The 20,536-nt window shown below is 37.5% G+C and overlaps 1 protein-coding gene across 1 annotated transcript; it reads right to left on the bottom strand.

The window, feature by feature from the left end:
* Positions 1–2,584: 2,584 nt before the first annotated feature.
* Positions 2,585–5,282, bottom strand: LOC106160339 (POU domain, class 3, transcription factor 4-like). The gene has a single exon (XM_013536912.2). It carries the CDS (start codon positions 5,248–5,250, stop codon positions 4,006–4,008), a length of 1,245 nt encoding a protein of 414 aa, XP_013392366.2. The 5' UTR covers positions 5,251–5,282; the 3' UTR covers positions 2,585–4,005.
* Between the last annotated feature and the right edge of the window lie 15,254 nt (positions 5,283–20,536).

Consider the following 20,536-nt stretch of genomic DNA (forward strand, 5'->3'; position numbering starts at 1 on the left):
CCGACTGAGCCGAAAGACCCCTCACCTCGAGAGAAAAAATTAACATAGTAGCTTCAGCATCAAAATAAGGTTAAATGGGGTGTCTGATTTTCAATCTAAAAGGTCCTTTTTTTCCTCCTCAGCGTTATGTTTATTTTTGCTGATGTATCTGTAAAAACGCCATCAAGGAATTTTTTTCTCTATTTGAAATAAAAAAATTGGTTTGCAGTTAATGGAGTCTCGCCTCAGTACAAATTGAGATTGCCCGGTGGAATGGCCCACCTGTATACAGGTCGTATTACACTCAAAGGTGGTCACAGGAAATAGAGAGGATAAGCTAATCCAATATATGGTATATATGATACTGTCCATAGTGCTGCTTTCATCCCCCTTTACGACTGGACCGTAGGGATAAAATGCGGACCTGGTTATAAATCTATCTATACTTATTTTTGATTAGCTGTCGTTTATTTCCGTGGATTTAACATCACTACGTCAGAACCTGTGTTAATTTTATTTTTATTTATGTATTTATTAATTAATTAATTTATCTATTTATTTATTTTTGTTATCAGTTATGGCGATTTTCACTATCAGCTTTGAAATATAAAATATATTCACAAATAAACATCCAGTGAGTGTGACCATTAGGGTCTTTTTCATAAGGCACGTGCACAATGCTATATGAACCTTCGTAAGTGTCTTATGACTCACTACCTTGCAGAGTAATTACAAAAATTTTAACGGCCAGTATCTGATTTATATAAAAAAAATTAGTATAGGGCCCTCTAGTTTCAATGAAAATTACCGACAAATTGTAAAACCTTGTCTTAAAAGTGAAGCTCTGCTGTCGCGAAATCATTGGCGAAAAAAATGTTCATTTCGCGTGATGTCAGCTTCTTGTGCGACTGTGGGACCTCGGAACAGATGTGAGCTCAGTTGGCGTAAAATAGTGCTGTACAAAGCAGTAAAGAATTGCACGATATGTGGATCACAACATTAGCCTACAACAGATTAACCTACTATTAGTATATTTTTCCCGAGCTCCATTGCTGTTCGGCACCAATGCTCGGTGCTAAAATATACATTATGGGATGCTTTTAAGATAATACACTTTTCTTTTCTTCGTGCAGGTCTTGGTATTCTAACCCTCGTTGTAGATACGTTGTAATATTTCAAGTAGGTTGCGCACACCAAAAAGGTTGATACTCTTGGGTAGTAACCAACGGTTAGAGTCATAACGAGAATGTCTCAAAAGACCGAGAACAAATGACCTCCGTGTAGCTTTTTGACGTCTAGGAAAGAAAGTCAAGTTTCTCAAAACGTGTTAGTTGAAAGATAGTAAATATCAGTCGATAATTTTGCCGGACCTTGAGGCGTAATTTTGATAGATATTTTTATTGTGTTTTTCCTTGAAGAATAGAGCTTTTTGTTTATCTAAAATATTTTCACAGATTTCATCTAATATATTTTCGAATTTTACAACACATCGATATTTCTTGAAAAATAAAAATCGAGTTTTGAGATCTTAAATATTGAATTATTCTAAATTGCTTGTCAGCCGATATAATCAAGCACCCTTAACAAGACTGCATGGTACAGGTGACGTGGTTTCTCCGATGGTCACCTTTGAAGTCAGAAAGTTCCCGTTTACCAACAGAATTAGAGGGTCTTAGCTATTGTTAGGGAAGCCTAAGTTAACACATCGAATAACAGCTGTGCATTGGAGCCATTGTGCAATCAAAAAGCCGGTCCATTGGCCGATTAACCAGCCTACAATACCTCGGGAAAACAGCGATTCGCGAGTTAAATACCTGAAAGGGAATAGGGACTTAAAAGCCGCTTAGCCTGACTTAAAGAATGACGAACCATTCAAGCTTTCTGATAAACTCCTTTTTTCTTCGAGTAAGTCTCCGTCTGGTTCAATGGTAATGGAACTGTCTGAGAAATTATATGCTTAATTAACAACTTAATCAAATATTTATTATTAATGAACGCTCAGGTTCAGTGCCGGTCTCAAGTCAGCAGTCTGATGAGATTTTTTTTTCTTGTTTCAAAATGAAAATACAAAGCGAGGTAATGATAAATAATGTATTTATTAGCTCATTCATCTGCATAAAATATTTCTTTTTAAATACCACAAAACATTAATTATTAAATAAAAATATATCTGAGACCGGATTTAGTGTCTGTTGCAACTTTATAATGGTACTTATTACCTATTTTAAATAGTCCCCTGAGTAAAAAAAATGCAGACAGTTTACTTTTTCTAAGACGTTTATCCTTGTATTAAATAGAGATTTAATTATGGTTTAACAGAGGAGCAACCTGTGCCTACAGACCATGACTGCACATGTTGATATGAAAATCCATATACTCACACGTGTTGTAAAATGCGAGATAAATGAACGGAGTGTTAGTGGGAAACCTTGCGCTTTGAGCGTTCCAATTCAACATTATTGTATTAGGGCTATTGACAGAGCATTTCTACCGAGTAAATTTGACCGAATTTACGAGCCGTACCATGGGACTCTACGTTGTAGTAAATCTAGCCCGCGGCAGTATAAAATAAAATTTAGGTCAATAAAAAACTGCATACTTTGGGTCGTGTCTAGTAGAAAATTGTTATCATTTATTCTTTGTTTTTCTTCATAAATATTTCAACTAGATCATATGACAGAGATGCAGATTTCCTTAATTTATATCTAATTGATCACATATTGCCTCATAAGCAGCCAAATCGAAAGTATTGGCAAATCTACATATGCTGAAGTACAGAGATGATATATAGTAAGTACAGAGGTACACAGATGTTTGTTTGGGAATGTATATTGAGCACGAACCCTAGCTACGGTTCTGAAGACACTGATTCAACCCGACTAATGATAATAATTCCACATATCAGTACAAGGAAGTAGTGACTGAGCCTTCGCACTGGTAAATGAGTGAGTTTAAAGGAGATGGAAATATGGTTGTGGCATCAAACTTCTGGCCATCATCATTAACTCTCTCGCTTTCTCTCTTTGTGATTAATATTGTAATAACAGGCAGAGATAATTCAAGGAGTCTGGTCTCTTAACCTAACGACCTCTAAACAATTCACATCAGGTATAAATAAAAAGAAGACAATCACGACTGTGACATGCAAACGTATAAAAAAAACATTGTAGAGATATTCAAGAAAATAGGTCGCCTTTGGGGATATTCATTTACTAAAGCAAAAGATAGAATGGGATTTATACACCCACTGGAATTTCTTATTTCTAAAAACTAAATAAATGCTTTGGCATTGCCGAGTGGCACGTTGTTTTGTTTACTTACTCCATACTTTCATAAATTAATACCCTAACTAAAAACTAAACACTAACATTTCATGTCTTACTATGTACACGCAATAAACAGAATAAATTTTAAATTACACAACTTTTATATTTACATTGATTAAAATATATGAACTTAAGTCTGGTACTCTGCGTCTATAAATACATAAATACAGAGTGACAAGCCTGCAAGGACAAAAGCACCAGCATGTATAAAATAACAACTTTCTTTGTCTTTGCACTTTAACTTAAAACAAATACAGAAATAATGAAAATAATAATATATAAACTCTATAAAAATCTTCTGCCATTTGTACAAGTATATTTCCTTAAATCTCGGTTTTCATTGGTGAAATAGGTAGGTAGGTTATAGAACATGAGTATACTCATCTGTGTCGTCTGCAACAGTGCAGATGTCACAGCTTGTCGTCTGCCAAGGTAACTTGATCGTCTGCTTTCATCAATTTGGAACAGTGTCATCTGTCCAGAAATGGAAGAATCGTTTCTGTTAGACGTGGATTGAGACCAGTCTAGGTGGGAAAAAAGTAACTTATTCAGGAACGATAATTTACGATAAAACACATCGTTCCCAAAATAACAAGTTTTTGTTATAAATGGCGATTGTTCTCAATATTTGGAAGAAAAATTTGTCACTGAGTAGCACCTGTAGAGATAATATGTCCATGAAATGCTCACAAACGTCTTTTTACGCCGTCGTCGGATGATGTTGATTTACAACGAGAGATTGTGGCATAGTCTGTGGCATAGTCTGTGGCACAGTGTGGGGGGGGAGGTGGGCTTGATGGTGATGGTGATGAGGCATAAGCGGAGAGCCGTTTCCTCCGTGGTGTATTGGGCTGCCGTTAGGATGCTGTTGTAACGGACTCCCATGCATGGGACTGTGGTGCTCTGAAGGGTCATAGCCCGGTGGCGCGGGAATGAATTCCCCGTTAGGTCCTATCGTCCCTGGGGGCGTCATTCTTTTCTCCTTCTGTCGTCTGTTACAAAACCATACGCGCACCACTTCTTTCTCTAGTTGTAACGAATCTGCGAGTTGTGTTATTTCTTGCGCTGATGGTTTGGGTTGCTTAAGAAAATGGTTTTCAAGAGCGCCTTTTACAGTCACTTCAATACTAGTGCGCTTTTTACGCTTACGCCCCTGCGCTGCAATTTTATCAATACTAGTAGGTGACCCTGATGTAGAATCTGCTTCTTCGAGCCATTTTTGAAGTAAAGGCTTTAGTTTACACATGTTCTTAAAACTCAACTGCAAAGCTTCAAATCGACAAATTGTCGTTTGACTAAAAACGTTACCGTATAATGTTCCCAGGGCCAGCCCAACGTCTGCCTGCGTAAAACCTAATTTGATCCGCCTCTGTTTGAATTGTTTGGCAAATTGTTCCAAGTCATCTGAGGTTGGGGTGTCCTCATCCGAAATTTCGGCATGTTGGCGTTCCAAGTCGTCGACTGTGGGATCGCGTAAAGCTGGATGAATTTGTTGTGGACTTAACATGCCATTCATGTTGAGCCCGTACCCTCCCTGGTGGGGTGGCTGATGGGTCAGAGGGGACGTGTTGTTGCCCATCCCAAGGTGGGTCTGAACCATCCCCCCGTGAGTCGCCCAGCCGTGGGCCGCTGGAATGTGGGTCTGATGAGACTGGCGCAAATCTGCCATGTTTTGTTTCATGTCTTGTCCCCCATACAGTCCTGGGGGTGTCGTACTGGCAGGGGGCCAGTGTCCCGAGTCACTATGTGTTGGAATACCTGTGATCCACTGTGGATGCCCCATAAAGTGCCCATTTTGGTTGTGAGCTGACATGTACTTCATGTCGCTTAAATGATCTCGGTGGTACATCTCTTGCGAATGCATTCCGTGGCTTTCCACTGGTGATTCTGTAAACACAGCCTGAGCACTGGTGGCTATGTACAGATCTGTCGCTGTTGTGGTCATCCTACTGCTAGGGGAGGCTCGTGTTAGCTGATCTGAAATGCAAAACGGGACCTCACTTTATGTGTTATGGATGAGGAGCCTTATCATTACCGCGGCCACGACTTCTTAGCTTGTAAGCATGGCGCTGATTGGTCACTGCTGACTTGATTGACACATGCAGCACTTAAAGGTGAATGCATTATAATGAAGAAAACGTGGGTTTGATTGGTTTGGTTGAAAGGGAAAGTGTCATACATTTGTGTTTCTAGTCTAAGTCGTGAAAGCAAACACCGACACAAGTTGATTCCTCTATAAACAAAATTTTATTTGAGTAAAGCGAACGAGTTAAAGCCCCATCTTGCGTTCTTACCGCGGCAGAAAGGTAGACACGGCTTGGTGAGCAGAGGGGACTACTTCAATGCCTCTATTGTTACAGAATGAAAATCTAGGCCGCGACTGAAGTTAAGGTCGCTTCATTTTAAAAAGAGATTAATGACCCATAGGCATAAAGTCAACGGGAATCTTAAGGCACGTAAAATAACTTACCTGTGCGCAGTAAAGGCTAACTTAACTAGCACTGAAATCAGCAACCTGCTAAGTTTAATTAAACTCTAAACGGCATTCTGACAACTAATTTTCCCCTTCACTCGGCCTTTGCTTAATTAATGAAGGAACATCAGAGCAAGCGTGAAGCACGATAACAGCATCACTTGTGTTACGTTCTTTGGCCCTATAGTCGCACAATTTTAATTCACGCCTTAACCTAACTTTTGATGAGAATTAGCAAGCAAACAGTTAACATTTTGTAAACAACCAGTAACTAAAACTAACCATCAGCTGAAATAAAATGAAGTTAATCAATAGTTAGCGAAAACTTATAATAATACTTGTGATTTTAGCTTGATGTGCGGCAGTAGTAGAATATTCAAACAATATTTCTAGAAAACCCAAGTGCTAGCACACATCAGCTTATGATATTAGCCGATTGCGTTCATTTGTCATTGGTATATTTAGCACTATTGCTCTTTAAAAAAGCTTTTGAAAGGAGGTCATTCTTTTGGGCACATAATAAATAGTATCGCGGGAAGATGAAAAGATCTGAAGTCTTTACAACTTATCGCTCTTACTTCTTACCTACTTAATAATTTCAAATAATTATCAGAAATGAAAATAGCATTCAAGATCGCTCATGTTGTTCTCTAAATTACCCAAATTTTAACTATCGTGTGAAAATCTAAATTGAGCGGCAGCTTCAAACTTCAAAACTAAAATCAAAGTGTAGAATTGCGACAGTAAGGAAAAAAACGTTTTGTCCAATGTCGCGTGTTCACGTCCTTATCCCGGCTTGTCACCAGAGATTAGTGCCCACGACAAGGAGCGAAAGTGGATGTTAAAGTTTGCATGAGTTTGGCTGGGATCGAATTTCAAAGTTTTGACAAAGTCTTGAAGTCACAGCGGTGGTTTGTCGATGACGGCATCAGAGGTCGCTGGTGATTGTTTCACGGGCACTGAGGATAATAATAGAGTAATTAAAGGGTGCCGCGTAGTAAGGGTTTCTATCGTATCATGGAACGCCGAAAAATGCCCTCCCTCGGAGACCATTTAGTTCTGCAGTCGAAATTAGTTTGGATATCGAAATAAACGTGCATGAAATTGAAAATTAGTATCAACAGGAAAAAGTGATGTATCAAAACCACCAAATTGTGAAAGTGCAAGTTTCCGACGACATTTTTATCTCCCATAGACTTAGTCTGCCACCTACGGGATATAAAGCCTTTTGTCTGACACCTGTCCGAGACAGAAAAAATCACTCCCTCTGTGTAGGTGAAAGTTCGTAAAATTATTAGTCATGCGTGAACAGCATCCCCCCCCCCCCCCCAAACAACATTAGCACATCGCGGTCGTATTATAGTATATGTCTGACCTTAAATCTCATGCAATATTCATTAAGTGGACAATCAAAGAGTCGGCCGTGAAAAGACTCATCTCACGAATCCAGTAGCCTCACTACTATTACTCGCACACCCACACAAACGCGGTCAAGACAAGAACCAGGAACTATGTTGAAATGATTCCCAGAAATAACGTGAAAAATAAGGCGATGAGTACAGTGACATTACATGATCTGGTGTTTTTACAATAAACAATACAAACAGTGACTTTTCTGAATTTCTCTGTCATAAATTTTAATTTATATAAAACGCACAGTGGGTTGACCTAAGTTGAGAGTTAAGTGGCTCGTTTTTTGTTTACCTGGTGGTGGGGTTACCAGCCCTTTGTCCACAAGATATAATCGGTAAACAGGTGGAGAAGGTGGATTAAAATCTCCCTTTCGTGGTTGTATGTATTAAACAAGTTGAAGGGCTTAAGCCCTCTGTTATATACAGCATTCGGGGGCAATGCCGGACTAATAAAATTCCTGGTAACAGAATTAGGGACTTAGGTAACTGCTTTGGTCAGCAACTGTTTAAGCCATCATCGGTCATCCAAGTGACCTTCATCGAGAAGTAATGCGTTAATCTTTCATCAAAAAAAAAATACCCAGCAAAAATATATTTTATTCATTCATCTCTTGGGAACGAAAATCGCCTCCAGTCAAGGTTCGTTCATATAACATGACAAGGCCAATTTTACATGCCTTTATCAGGGCCGCCATCTCTTTTCCTTACCCCACATTCAGTAAAGACAAAATATCAGACAATATTAAACTTTCTCATCTCAAGGCACTTCGGTGATGCCAGATAAATTAACCTAACAAAAAGAAGGAGATCTTATTTTGATTCATCGCAAAGATTATGTTTGCAGCGTAAAGTCGCACAAAAAACCGTCAACAGCGATCTGGTGCCTCTCATAAGACGCACTAATGGGAACTGATCTACATTGTACAAGAGCGTGTGTAATTTATGATTTCTTAAATAAACGTGTTATTTTGTTGTAGGAAAGCTACTAGTAGTATAAATCAATTTTAATGTCGCTTAAGCTCGTTAAGTATCCTAGGCGCGGCACCTTTCTTTGCCCGGGATGACTCGTTTGCTATGTGCACCCATGCGAAGGAGAAGCACTGTCACTTTTAAGCAAACCTTTTTTTTTTCTTCATAACCCAGAGTATGGTTATAACACGTAAACAACAGCGATAAAGTTAATGGATTGTGTTATTACTAAACTTGCCGCAGCTAATGCACGGAACACCTCAATTTCAGCTTTCATTGGTTTGTCCTGCATGTCTATTTCCGTCAGATGAGGGATGAATCCGTTTATGACTTAATATAGCATTCATTAATCCGAAGAATATAAATTAATAGAAACCATCCCGCTATTTTCATAGAAACGGTTAGCCTGCCACGAAGCCGTAAAGAAATACACTCTTAAAAATGACTCTTCAAGTCTTTTATAACAACATCATGTTTTAGCCAAGGAATTGTATAAGAAATAGCCATTACAAAGATTTTGCTGTTTATATTTAACAATGAAAAAATGCCCTCGACACGCGTAACTAGGAAATGTTATCGACGAATTAATTATGATTCATTTGTCTAACAAATGCATCTTATTCATGTTTTGCTGATTTCTTCTTTTTCTGAACTCTACTCAAGTAAGCGTTTTATGAAATTGACCAAAGAAATATAGTGATAGGAAATAACAGCTTTAGTAAATGCCACAAGAAGTGCGTCATGTGCTAATGATAGTGTACGTAGTGGTGCTTTAAAAAAATTGACTTCGGGCCTTATCTTGTGTATCGCCTTGTTCTTTACGACGATCCATTCAGATTTTGGTGACCTTGGCATCCTTGAGCCGTGAAAAGATTTACCTGTGTCCCGGGGAATCAAGAATTACTCCGTCTAACCTAAAGCGAAGGAAATACAGCGCACGCAGGAATCCGCATCTATTTGTTGACCGTAGAGCGATTGGTTACGTCTACGTAAATGTCTTTTATTGTCAAATGTAACGTACCCGAAATGACTCATACCAAAATAGAATGAATTGACGTTGCCTAAAACGGGGATAAATAAAGCAAACAAACAAAGCGCGTCACATTTAACCTACTAACGTTTTACACTTGCATTTCTAGATTTTTTTCATCATTGATAAATTCTTGTGTATCAACAACTGTGGTTATAAATAGTGTGTTGAATGTCTTTTTCTTCTCAATTGCACCGCTTACAAAATGATTAAGGCGGGTTCAGTATGATTCATTTTTTAAAAGTGCACAAGAAAACACTGCCCAGCATTGTCCAGGCATGTAATTCGTCATATCTTTCAGCGCCAAAAAGCGTCAGATTTTATTTGTCTTTCTATAAGTCTTTATGGTTAATGTTTCTCGTTGGTGACAGTTGTTTCCCCGTGGCTCGTTGCTGTCGGTTAAAAAACATAGATCTGTTGCCGGCCCCGCGAGCACTCGTAGCACAGCCTTGCACGGAGGATCTTTAGTTGCGAAAATAAAAAAGAATTCATGCACTAGCTTGACCAGTTTGATAGTCGCATTTGAACACTATGAACCTTCCTTTTGATTATCTTACATTGCATTCCACAACGGCATTTTCTCGTACCTCTGTAAACATTTCTTGCATACCCATCACAAACGCAACAAACGAGATTCAGTGGAAATATTTCGTTAAATTGTAAATAAGATATCAAAAGTCAAGATGGTTACAACTTTTTAATCTTTATTTTTCTTGAATTTTGTTAAAGAAGCTTCAGCACTGATTCTAGAATATAACGGGCATAATATCAGACAGCAGTGAAAGAGCATTCAAGAGATTCAACACAAAAATAGATACATGTAATATATAAAAGAGTGAATTCGTACACCTTTCTGTGGCTCAAAGCGCAAGACGTATGGCACCGTGATCGTCTCTGCGTAGATTACAGGTGCGCCGACACCGGCTTTCTTTGAATTACCTCAGCTTTTGTTTTCAACATCTAAGGAAGACAGCCCGCCACATGGACCAGACTCGGGCTGATCATAGCAGCCAGTTCAATTTCTTTTCTAACTGTCCTTTTTATCAGCAGAAGTACACAATTGTCCAGGGTTTTCGGTCATTGTACTCGGTGCTATCCGGACGCTTTATCGACGGACATCTACAGGTGCTAGGGCCGCTGATGGGCGCTTTGCGAGACTGCACTTTTAAGTGAAGATTAAAATCTAACTATCGTGTTCGCCTAATGAAAACGCAAAGGTGGTTAAATACCTTTGTTCCCATTATCGAATCAAAACTGAAGTAATCTGTGCGCTTTATCCACTTCTATCGTTCTAATTATAATTGAGACATCCCGGTGTTTACGCCTGGAATGCCTGATTGTTAGGGTCATCATTGCATCATAATTAGAGGTACACGTTTTTAGTGCCGCCGATAGCGCGGGGTTCTATCTACGGAGGTATCGCGGACTGTCGAGATAGGACACTACGAACTTATCTGGCTGTTCAGCCTTAGAGAATGGGAAAGCACCAAGTAGCCGCCGAAAATAATCGACATGTTGGAGATATGGTCTGTTTGAAAATTAGAAAATAATTGGTCGGAAGAAACCACGGCGATTACTTAATCGGCGATGTTTTCCTTCAACGCAAAGCTGACCGCAAAGAGGCTCTTATGCGCCGTTTATTTTATAAAATCTCTGTTCAAAACTACAACAATAATAACACAATATACTGAGCCTCAAACGACCACACCGATATCTATCTTACATTAAAGAACAGCCTTAATACACCGTCTGATAGCTAAAACTGCAGTTCAGCTACATTCTTAATATCAACTGCCGAGAGGAAAATGATAATGAAGTTCGTGATCGCCTGAAAGCGTTCACCGTCTCCGCTCTATTTTCGTGACCGTTGTTTGTGACTCTGCCAAGGAAATATACCCAGGAGTCGATTACCCAGTTCCTTGTTCATTTATCACCGTGTTCTATCAGAGAAAACCGCTTGCAATCTGTGGCCTTAACCATCAAAGGAAATAATAATAGCTGCATCAACGCATTGTTCTGGTCTTCGCCGAAATTTATCACTTTTTATGCAAAGCATGTTACGTTATAACATATATGAATTTAGGATTAAAAAAAGAAACATTTTGGCATAGAAAAGGTGATGAAAATTAGCAACAGACTTAACAACTTACTTCCATTGCTTTGAAAAGAATGCGTCGAAAGTAATGTCAAACACCATCATTGCGGTTCGAGAAAATTCACAGCTTGGTCCAACCGCGAAAAGATGCAACAAGCGTTTCTCGCAGTTTGTATTCTAATTTGTGGAAGGCTATATTTAGGTATCCTTAAAACAGGTGAATCATCACCCGCCCACCCCGATTTGTTACTTTTGACCGACGCTTTGCCTTGTGTGCAACACCCAGACTTTGTAATAAAAAAATGTTTTCAGGTCGCAAGAAGACGCAATTTATAATCAGAATAGTCGTGGAATGTTACAACGGGGCTAAGATAAATATTTTCATATTATAGAACGTGATTCTTTTACAACTTTTTATCCCAGCCTTGTTTGAAGTCCAAGGCTACACCGGCGAAGTTAAAACTATGCACTTAATCATTTTCTGTTTGGCATGCATTAAATAACAAAACAATAATAGTTTTAGCTTGAGAATGTTTAGTGCATGTATGTATTTCTGAATTATAAAAAAATCTTAAAAATGAAAATCTAAAAAATATAAATATATATAAGACGGCGACCTGAGGGTATCAGATAACAAATTATATCAATTTTTCGACCCTACTTTTGTCAGAGTGTGAAATAAGCGTAGCCAGAGCTGTATGTGTGGCATGGTGCTGCCCTTATATCTCACCAAATAGACCGTTGTTTGGACAAGTGCTTGTCTAATTATCCCTATTTTTCTCACGCAAATGAACGTCTCCCAGAACCAGCAACTTCTTCTCATTTCAAGTCCCAGCAAAGCTAGCGACTGTAACGTAACAATAATAGCCCTACGGTCACCGAAACAAACAATACGACAATAAGCTTACTGCTCTCGAGGAAATGTACCTGGGAGATGTTTTCCGAGAAATGGCATGTTAAGCCGCCACACCTGCCTTGCTTGGCACTTTCACCGAAACGAGGGTGGGGTAAACAAAGAGTTCGCACATTCAAGGGGATTTCTATCGATGTGAACTACTGTTGGGCTGCAATCAATGGGAGTTTTGGGAGGCTTACGTCTAAACCACCTAGCACAACACTCTTCTAAGTTTACATCTTTGTCAAGAGGTGGGCTAGAGAAGAGAAGACAGGGGATAAAAAGCAATCTAAACGGTATTGGCCTGCTAATCAGTTAATTGCGTTTCAAAAACAAACAGAGGCAAATCAAGTGCTATTGATTTGTGTGCTTGGAGAGCAATTTGTGTCGACACGGATAATACTCAACTCACATCAAAGTTTTAGACGATAAAAAAATGGTATGAAACCAGACGAAAATGCGTTACGAAGTCTTGAAGATAAACTAGAAGAGACAATTATTGTTATAAATACAATACGAGATATAAGTTTTTTACAAGATATATTTAATACTAAAATACTACAAAAATTAATATCTAAACTGACGAATTGAAATGATAAAAATTAATTAGTTTGTGTTATTTTTATTTCATCTGTATTCGATACCAATGGAAAATATCTCTTTTGAAAGATAAAGACCGATAGACACACTCGTTATCTCTGGGAGACAGTGTACAAATCAGCCCAGCGCTTGACCACGTCTAGCTCGGACCTAACGTCTCCCTGTCCTTTCGATAAGCGTTCACTTTTTTTCATAATGTAAAAATCAATGCGGGGAGGATGTTGTCTTACAGTTCGCCGGTGCTGTGTGGCGCCGTCCACATCTCGATACAGGAAGGCAAATGCGGGGCTTTTACCGACTTTAATTCCTGAAGACTAAGCCCGAGAAATTGTACCCCTTTTCCCCGTCATTATAGCGCGTTCTGGATAATCACCTCACAAAAAGAGACCAAATTAAACGCGGGTTTGTTTCTGAAGTCGGCGCGGCTCCTGTTTCGCAGCTCTGTGTAGAGGGATAAAAGGAGAGCGCAGTAAAGGAAATAAAGTGAAGCGTGTTTGATATCAGAAAAAAATCGTCTGTACCGCAGACACGGCGGTGGGGAGGTTTTTCCTGTGCTCTGCCTTGCTGCAACCAAGCTGTGGCTTGTCCAACACAGAATCCGGTTACTGATGAACGATTAGTGGAGAGTTTTCACATTAGGATGTCTGACGGAGGGGGCTGGGATTTAGAAAAAAAAAAATAATGAATCTCATTATTTTATTGTTATTATGATTATTACTTTTTGTGTAAAATCCTGTTCATTCAATGATTATGTCCATGCGAGAGGTGAGGGGTCATACTAAACAAACTCCGACTCAACTGATATGACTATCATTTTTAATCCTATGTTGGTTGCATATTCCATTATGAAATTCCTCTATTTTGTTCTTGTATTTTTTATTTATTAACATGGGACTATGTATCTTCCTCCTCGTGTTTACAATTAAAAGGGATGCATCATGGATCCCACTTCTTGGTATCATCATATTTATATTCATCTCTTTCCTTATGTACAGCATCTCACTGGCACTTCCCTCCCCTCCTCTTTATTGCATATCGTCTTCAACGTTTAAAATACTATTTCACATACTGGCCTAAAGAAAAAACATTCCCGTTTCAAGATATATTTCTTTCTTTCATTATTATTATTATTATTATTATTATTATTATTATTATTATTATTATTATTATTATTATTACTTTATGCGGAACACGGAGTTTGGGCGTCCGTCACAAGTCAGGTGACGCACGCGTATGGCGGTCATTAACTGACAGTTTTCCAGGTTTTTTTGTTGTATATTTATGCAGGCTTATCAATCAAAAGAAACTGATCACCCGCAGATCATACGTTTATGGTCATCCCTTTGATTAGCAAAAATAAACGACCTCAGTATTGTAACTTTTTCAAACATATATAAATCGAATTCGAACAGAAAAAGATAGAGATTGAGCATCTTTATGTTAAATGTTTCTCATCTTGTACTTGTAGACTGTGCGAATCTTGAATACTGGATATTGGTCGAAGCGGTGCATTAACATAACCATCCGATCAGATGCAAAATTTCATTTAACAAACTTACAAAGTGTGTAAAAAGAGACATGAATTCGCGCCGCGTAAGCCACCCACAGTCTTGCAGTGAGTGGAGTTTGATTGGGTAATTCATACCTACCATTGCTACAGTGAAGACAGATGTGGCGTTGGTTATTATCAATTATTTAATAAGGGGATGCATTTAATAACTCGGTAACATGAGTGGGATCGCACAGACAGAATCTCTTAACTAACCTTATTTCAAAAATACTATTATTTCTTTGAAGCAACCTTGTGAAAAAAATTGACAACTGATAAATGAATAAACAAATAAATTGATTTATACATGGGATAGAACGTGTTTCGGCTAACAAGTTGCAGAAGATGCAATGCCACTTCATAACACACTTTATCAAAAATATAATCTATATAAGAATGGTTAATGAATGGTTAATTGATTAGTTGACAAATAGATAAAATTATTGTTGAATTGAGCATTTTGAAGAAAATGTTCGATAATATATGCTCATGGTTATTCAATTAAATATGCGGATTCATAATGATCAGGACTTTTTTGCTTGCGGTTGATGTAATCGATGTTGGTTTACATTTTAATAATTCAAACTACTCATTAAATAGTAATATTTCAAATATCATTTATTATATCCCTCTTCAGAAGAGTTCATACACGTACTTGAAATAATAACGAGAAGAAGAATGTTGAATTATGGATTTTCTCGTTAGCCTAATGAATATTTCACTTGCTTGAATTAAAAGGAAACGTTTAAAATTATTTACTTTTGCAAAACTTATTTCAGTTTTCCTGTAAAATCAAATGCATCAATTAAAAAAAAAGACACTGTTGGGAATCAAAACGCAAAAAAGAATCAAAGGATAAACAAAACACGAACTACAAGTAGACAAATCATCGGCGAGAGAGTGAAGAGCAGCTGCGTGATTTCATACAAGATATAATGGCAGCTGCCATGTCCTGTTCTACAAGTGTGATCCCTTGTGCCTACAGGTGCATTCTCCGACTTCAAAAATATATTTGTGTGTCAATAAGGACGTAAAGACCGCAGCCACCGCTAATGTTAACTCAACCACCTTACAACTAAGACGCATGTTTTCTATGTTTCCAACTATTATGGCAAATTCACAGGACGTGATAGTTGAATTATTTATTTCTGATTGGCTTATGGTTTAGTTTTCTCTAAGGTTTTTACTCACCATGATCCACGAATGAAAGAAGTTATCATTCATATAATTGGCAATAATGTAGGGAACATACGTCCAAAACGTGTAAATGTCCTTTGTGAAATTATTTTGTGTCTCTAATATCTCATAAAAATTCTCACTTACCGTCACCACCAATGCGAGTACCTCTAACACTACTTTTACAAAAAGATGCAATTTGAACCAAATACATTTCATCTCCCACAATGAAGATGTGATTTTAATGTCGACGTTAGTTTTTCATCTTTTTATCGTTGCTCAATTGGGGATAGCTTATATACATGTCTTTTTTTACCGTGATGACTTCTCTGTGTATACATTGTTTGAAAACACAAATGTTCATTGCTCTGTCCATCTCCCGCTCACCATGTCAAACACAGTCGCCGTATGTTAAATCACCATGTAATAGTTCATGATATGTGCGCATAAATTCATAAAATAACAAAAGGCCAACAACTTATAAAGTGTGACCCTTGACAACATCAAAAAGTATCTGAAGGGTCTAAATAACTTCATCAGTTATCCTTGCTTCTATTTAAAAAAAAATTGTCTTTATCGAATTCTTTCTTTCTTTCTTTAAATAATTTTTGATGATTTAATAGATAATGGACAATTTCATATTATACCATTATTAAAGCATGATGGACAGCGAATTGAAAAAACTATTTACTACAGGGGGAAATATCCTCAGTCTTGTCAAACTTAAATCACCCTAGCACTTCAGTCTCAGTCCAAAGACATTCACCCAAAAGCGCTCACTCAGACACGCGGAAAGAAACCTCATGAGTTCTGAATATAAAATAACAAACTAACAAGACAAAAGAGTGCTGTTGCATCAATTGATACTGTAAATAATGGCGACTTGTGAGGCAAGATCATGTTGCTGAATATGTTGTCAACGGCGCGCGTGTAACAGACTAAACGAGATGTACAATAAAGTCGACGTTTTTTGTGCACGCAATGCTTACCGTATTTTCTCCGAAGATGCCACATTATTCTGATGTCCTAATTCTTACTTATGTCCAGGTCTTGATTTTTTACTCTGCTTTCGCCAAACACCAAACAGTGTTTCTTTTCCAAGCACGGGGCAGCTTCTGCCGCATGTTGAACGAAAGGCGCGATTTTATAAATTCAAATGAACTGGTGTATTGATTATTAACAGTGATATGTTTGGCACAACCGCACATCTATAAAGTGCTCGAATAATTATCTGGTACACGAGCGGCAGCTCTTAACATGTGAAACATCGTTCCAACGGAAAAAGAGGGGAATGCATTTTTCAAAAAACTTATATCCACACCTGTATGTATATACATGTATATATAAACTTACTTTACAAACCCATTTATTATAATATATGCTACCACTTTAAGATTTTAAACTTTCTTAAATTACCATCCATTTAAAAAGTTAAAATGGCAGTTGAACTCTCGACCTCAGTTTCAATGCTATGATTTCAATTAGACAAGTTATGGCGAGGCGATTATAAGATACTATAGGATGCCTGTCTGTTTCGTCAATCATTTTATTTTGACTTGATGATTAGGCAGAGGACAACAGGAATCAACTTTAAATGGAAACGTTTTTCTAAGAAATTACTCTTTCTCGATTATTCCAGCCCGGATGACAATCAGTAAGACACGAGTTTCGGTGTCCATGTCTACATCATCTGTCTTGATACTTCAAAAGAAGTAAAGGAAGAAATCCCATTTCAGTCATTTCCTTTCACTTGAGTGGATGCTTTCTTGAATATGCATAAGACACCTTAACGCGGAAGGAAAGCACAGATTGGGTTACTTTTAGAGATATCGTCCACAGGAAACCTTCGCCAATTAAGATGATTTTACAACTTTTCCCAATTTTGGCTTCAAATACCCTAACATTTGTATCTTACACACACACATACACACACACACACACACACTGAAAACCTGTGCTGTTACAGTGTACATGTGATAATTGCATATTCGACGTTTATGATTTACATGCCGAATGGCATTGCTTTCAAGTAGTCAATGACAAATTAAAAAAAAAAAAAGAAGAAGCGCTTAAGATTTCGAAGATTTTTTTTTTCAAAATCGCTGTAGGCAGTAAAAAATATCGAGCACAGACTCTAAGGGTGAGGAGTGGTATTTTCTAAAATTTCCCCCGTGAATAAAAAATCTACAAGACAACTGTCATGGCGAGATTCTCACATGTCGAACTGCTATTGAATTGCAAAATGCAGTATTTTCCGTAAAGGTCTCGCTGTCAGCGCACGTCATAGCATACGCGTATGGAGTTTCTCCAGGACAGACGGATGTCAGGGATAATCAAATAATCAAAGCGGAACTTTGCGGCAAAATATCACATCTATGAACAGATTTTCTATTGTGACATATCATTTGATTGCTTTTGACTTGTTTATCATTTTTCTCAGCAGACGTTCATGTTTTATAAGCTTTCCCGCTCGGATGCTGGGTTGCCAGCCAAATAATTTGCGATGACAGGGTTGTGAACTGTCGCTTGTAATAAAAACAAGTGCACCCTAAACCAACAAGACGTTACGAATATCTGTTAAGAAACATGACATTGAATATGTAACGACTCGAAAGGAAAATGCTTTGACTTACTTAAACACAATAAATGGTTTTACACAGAATGCCAAAATCATGTAGATGTGTCATTTTTAATATATTTTTTTGTTTATTTGTAAGATATTTCACAAGTTAAACGCTCTGTATCTTACCATATCTTCATCAAGCACTCTTCGTCAATTATTTTTATTTCCTTTGAATACTACTTCTCCATACTTCTTCTGCAGTGGCAGTTATACCTGATATCCTCATAAATGAGTCCACTTTCAAAATTTCCAAAAAGTTAATTCCACTTTCTACAGCAGTGAAGAATAACATACAGACGCGCCCTGCTCTCTCCTGGACCTTTTGCGTGCGGTTGTGCTCTTTTGTCATTGTAGGGATGATCTTCCGGTGCGTGAACGGTTTTGACTCAACGCACATTTATAAAAAAAGTGATGTTCTTTCACTCCCCATTTTAGTTTTTATTACGACGATTTTAAGATTCAACAAACTTTGAAGAGGAGCGCCATTAGATGTGAATGCGTTTATTTAGGCGGTGAATACGTGTAGTAAATGTTGACCCTGTGTTGTTATAAGCTGCAGCAAAACGAAATAAAAAAGGAAAAAAAGAACCCGAAAATAAAAAAAAAGCGCATGACGGCAAATATAAAGAGATTTAGAATCGGGGACATTATGGCGAAATGGCCAAGTAGTAAACATTCAATGGTCTACAATAGCACCAGTCTCACGAGTCAGGTCCAGCAAGAGCACGCACACATGCACATTGACAGATGATCTTTATTCTTGATGTAGGCCTAACAAAGCTTTTTTTTTCAATTTCTTCCCGTGTCGTGCAATGTTGAAATGGCAAGATCACGCAAAATCAATTAAAGCAAAAGAACTCTCATGTCAAGAGAAAGCGACGGAACAGTCAGATGCGACAAAATGAAATATTGTTATTGATACACTTTGGTTTTGACTGCAGCTCTATCACTGCCTATAAGACGCTTCTTAACTTCTCTTTGAGAGATTGTCTCCTCTTGATTAGACATAGGCCAGACTAAATGTCGAACAACAATTGGATTTAAACAATTTTGCCTTGTTTCTTGTATTGACCACAGCGACAGTTCGCGATTATCTGAAGCCCTAATCGGACATGTCACAAGTTAACCTAATCAATTTGTGCTAAATTTGATTAAGATGAAGTTGTTGCTATGGTTACAGAAAGTGGTTCCTCATGTCATGTAACCGAAATTTGAAATTAGTTGTCATGGTTGCAGAAGACACACTGCTCCTTGGAAAGACGCAAAAAAGTGAGAACAAGTCAAATGACATATTAAATAAGAACATGCACTAAAATCTTAAATTTCGCCATAAAAATCGCAACTGAATTATTTTTTTATGAAACAGCCAACATTCTTACCGAAAAAAAAATAAGATATATATGTGAAAGCAATTTTAACCCAATTTCTCTGTTTTTCTAGGCAATGTATGGCTTAAATACTTACAAAAAAATGGTGTATTCGGAGTAAAATATTAAAAACATCTAACATCTTTCTATAGACATTGCTTAACTATAACTAGAGCAAGGAATCAATTGATGTTTCACTACTTATCTTATAAGAAGAAAACGGCGTTTTTTCACATTTATTTGATCCCTCATTTTATTGATTTTCGTATAAATCTCTTCAGCACCATCCCAATCACCAAGGATTTTCTTAATGTTGAATTGATGACGGTAAAGGTCTGCGAGGTCCATCAGTCAGCAGAGAGAAACTTCTCTGACACCAGGAAACCTATGTGCTCGACGTATGTATGGATAAAATTTCTAAAAATTATATTTTTGCTTATTGGAAGGCCTGGTGTTGATTGTCTTGGGGGTATTTTTATTATTATTATTATTATTTTTTTTTTTGTATTTAATCTCAATTTTTTTTAGAATGAGAGCGAAATTTCAGAAATCTAATATTTGAAGAGTAAATGAAAATATATCATTTCTTTATATCTCTTGGCAATATCTTCAGACTAATTTTTTATGTCCGAAACTTAAAGATGATGCGTTTTAAGCACTAAAATGAAAAAACGTAGACATTTGTATTACACACAGAGAATTATAATATGTCACTGACCAGCTTATTAGGCAAATGTCTGTAAACATAGGCCAATATAACACCAATAACAATAACTGTACATAATTTCTACTTACCAAGAGGATCGAGTTACGTGCGGTTAAAATAACAAAATAAGATTATAATGCAAATTTTGATAGATATGGCCAAAATGTGCGAAGACGTAGAGAAATTAAAAATCCATTTGAGAAAAAGATAGTATTGCGCTGGCGCCCTTCGACTTGACGGCAGTGTGACAAACACAGCTGATGTGAAGGAGGTCGGGTTTATCGCTGTCTGACTCAGGATATTTTATACATTACAGGGGTCCAGTACATCAGAAAT

This window comes from Lingula anatina, chromosome 1 (assembly GCF_051362555.1).
Source record: "Lingula anatina isolate TDL-2025a chromosome 1, LinAna3.0, whole genome shotgun sequence".
Taxonomy (NCBI): domain Eukaryota; kingdom Metazoa; phylum Brachiopoda; class Lingulata; order Lingulida; family Lingulidae; genus Lingula; species Lingula anatina.

Excerpts from the sequence above, each read along its gene's own strand:
- LOC106160339 (XM_013536912.2), bottom strand. The coding sequence starts at position 5,250 with ATGACCACAACAGCGACAGATCTGTACATAGCCACCAGTGCTCAGGCT.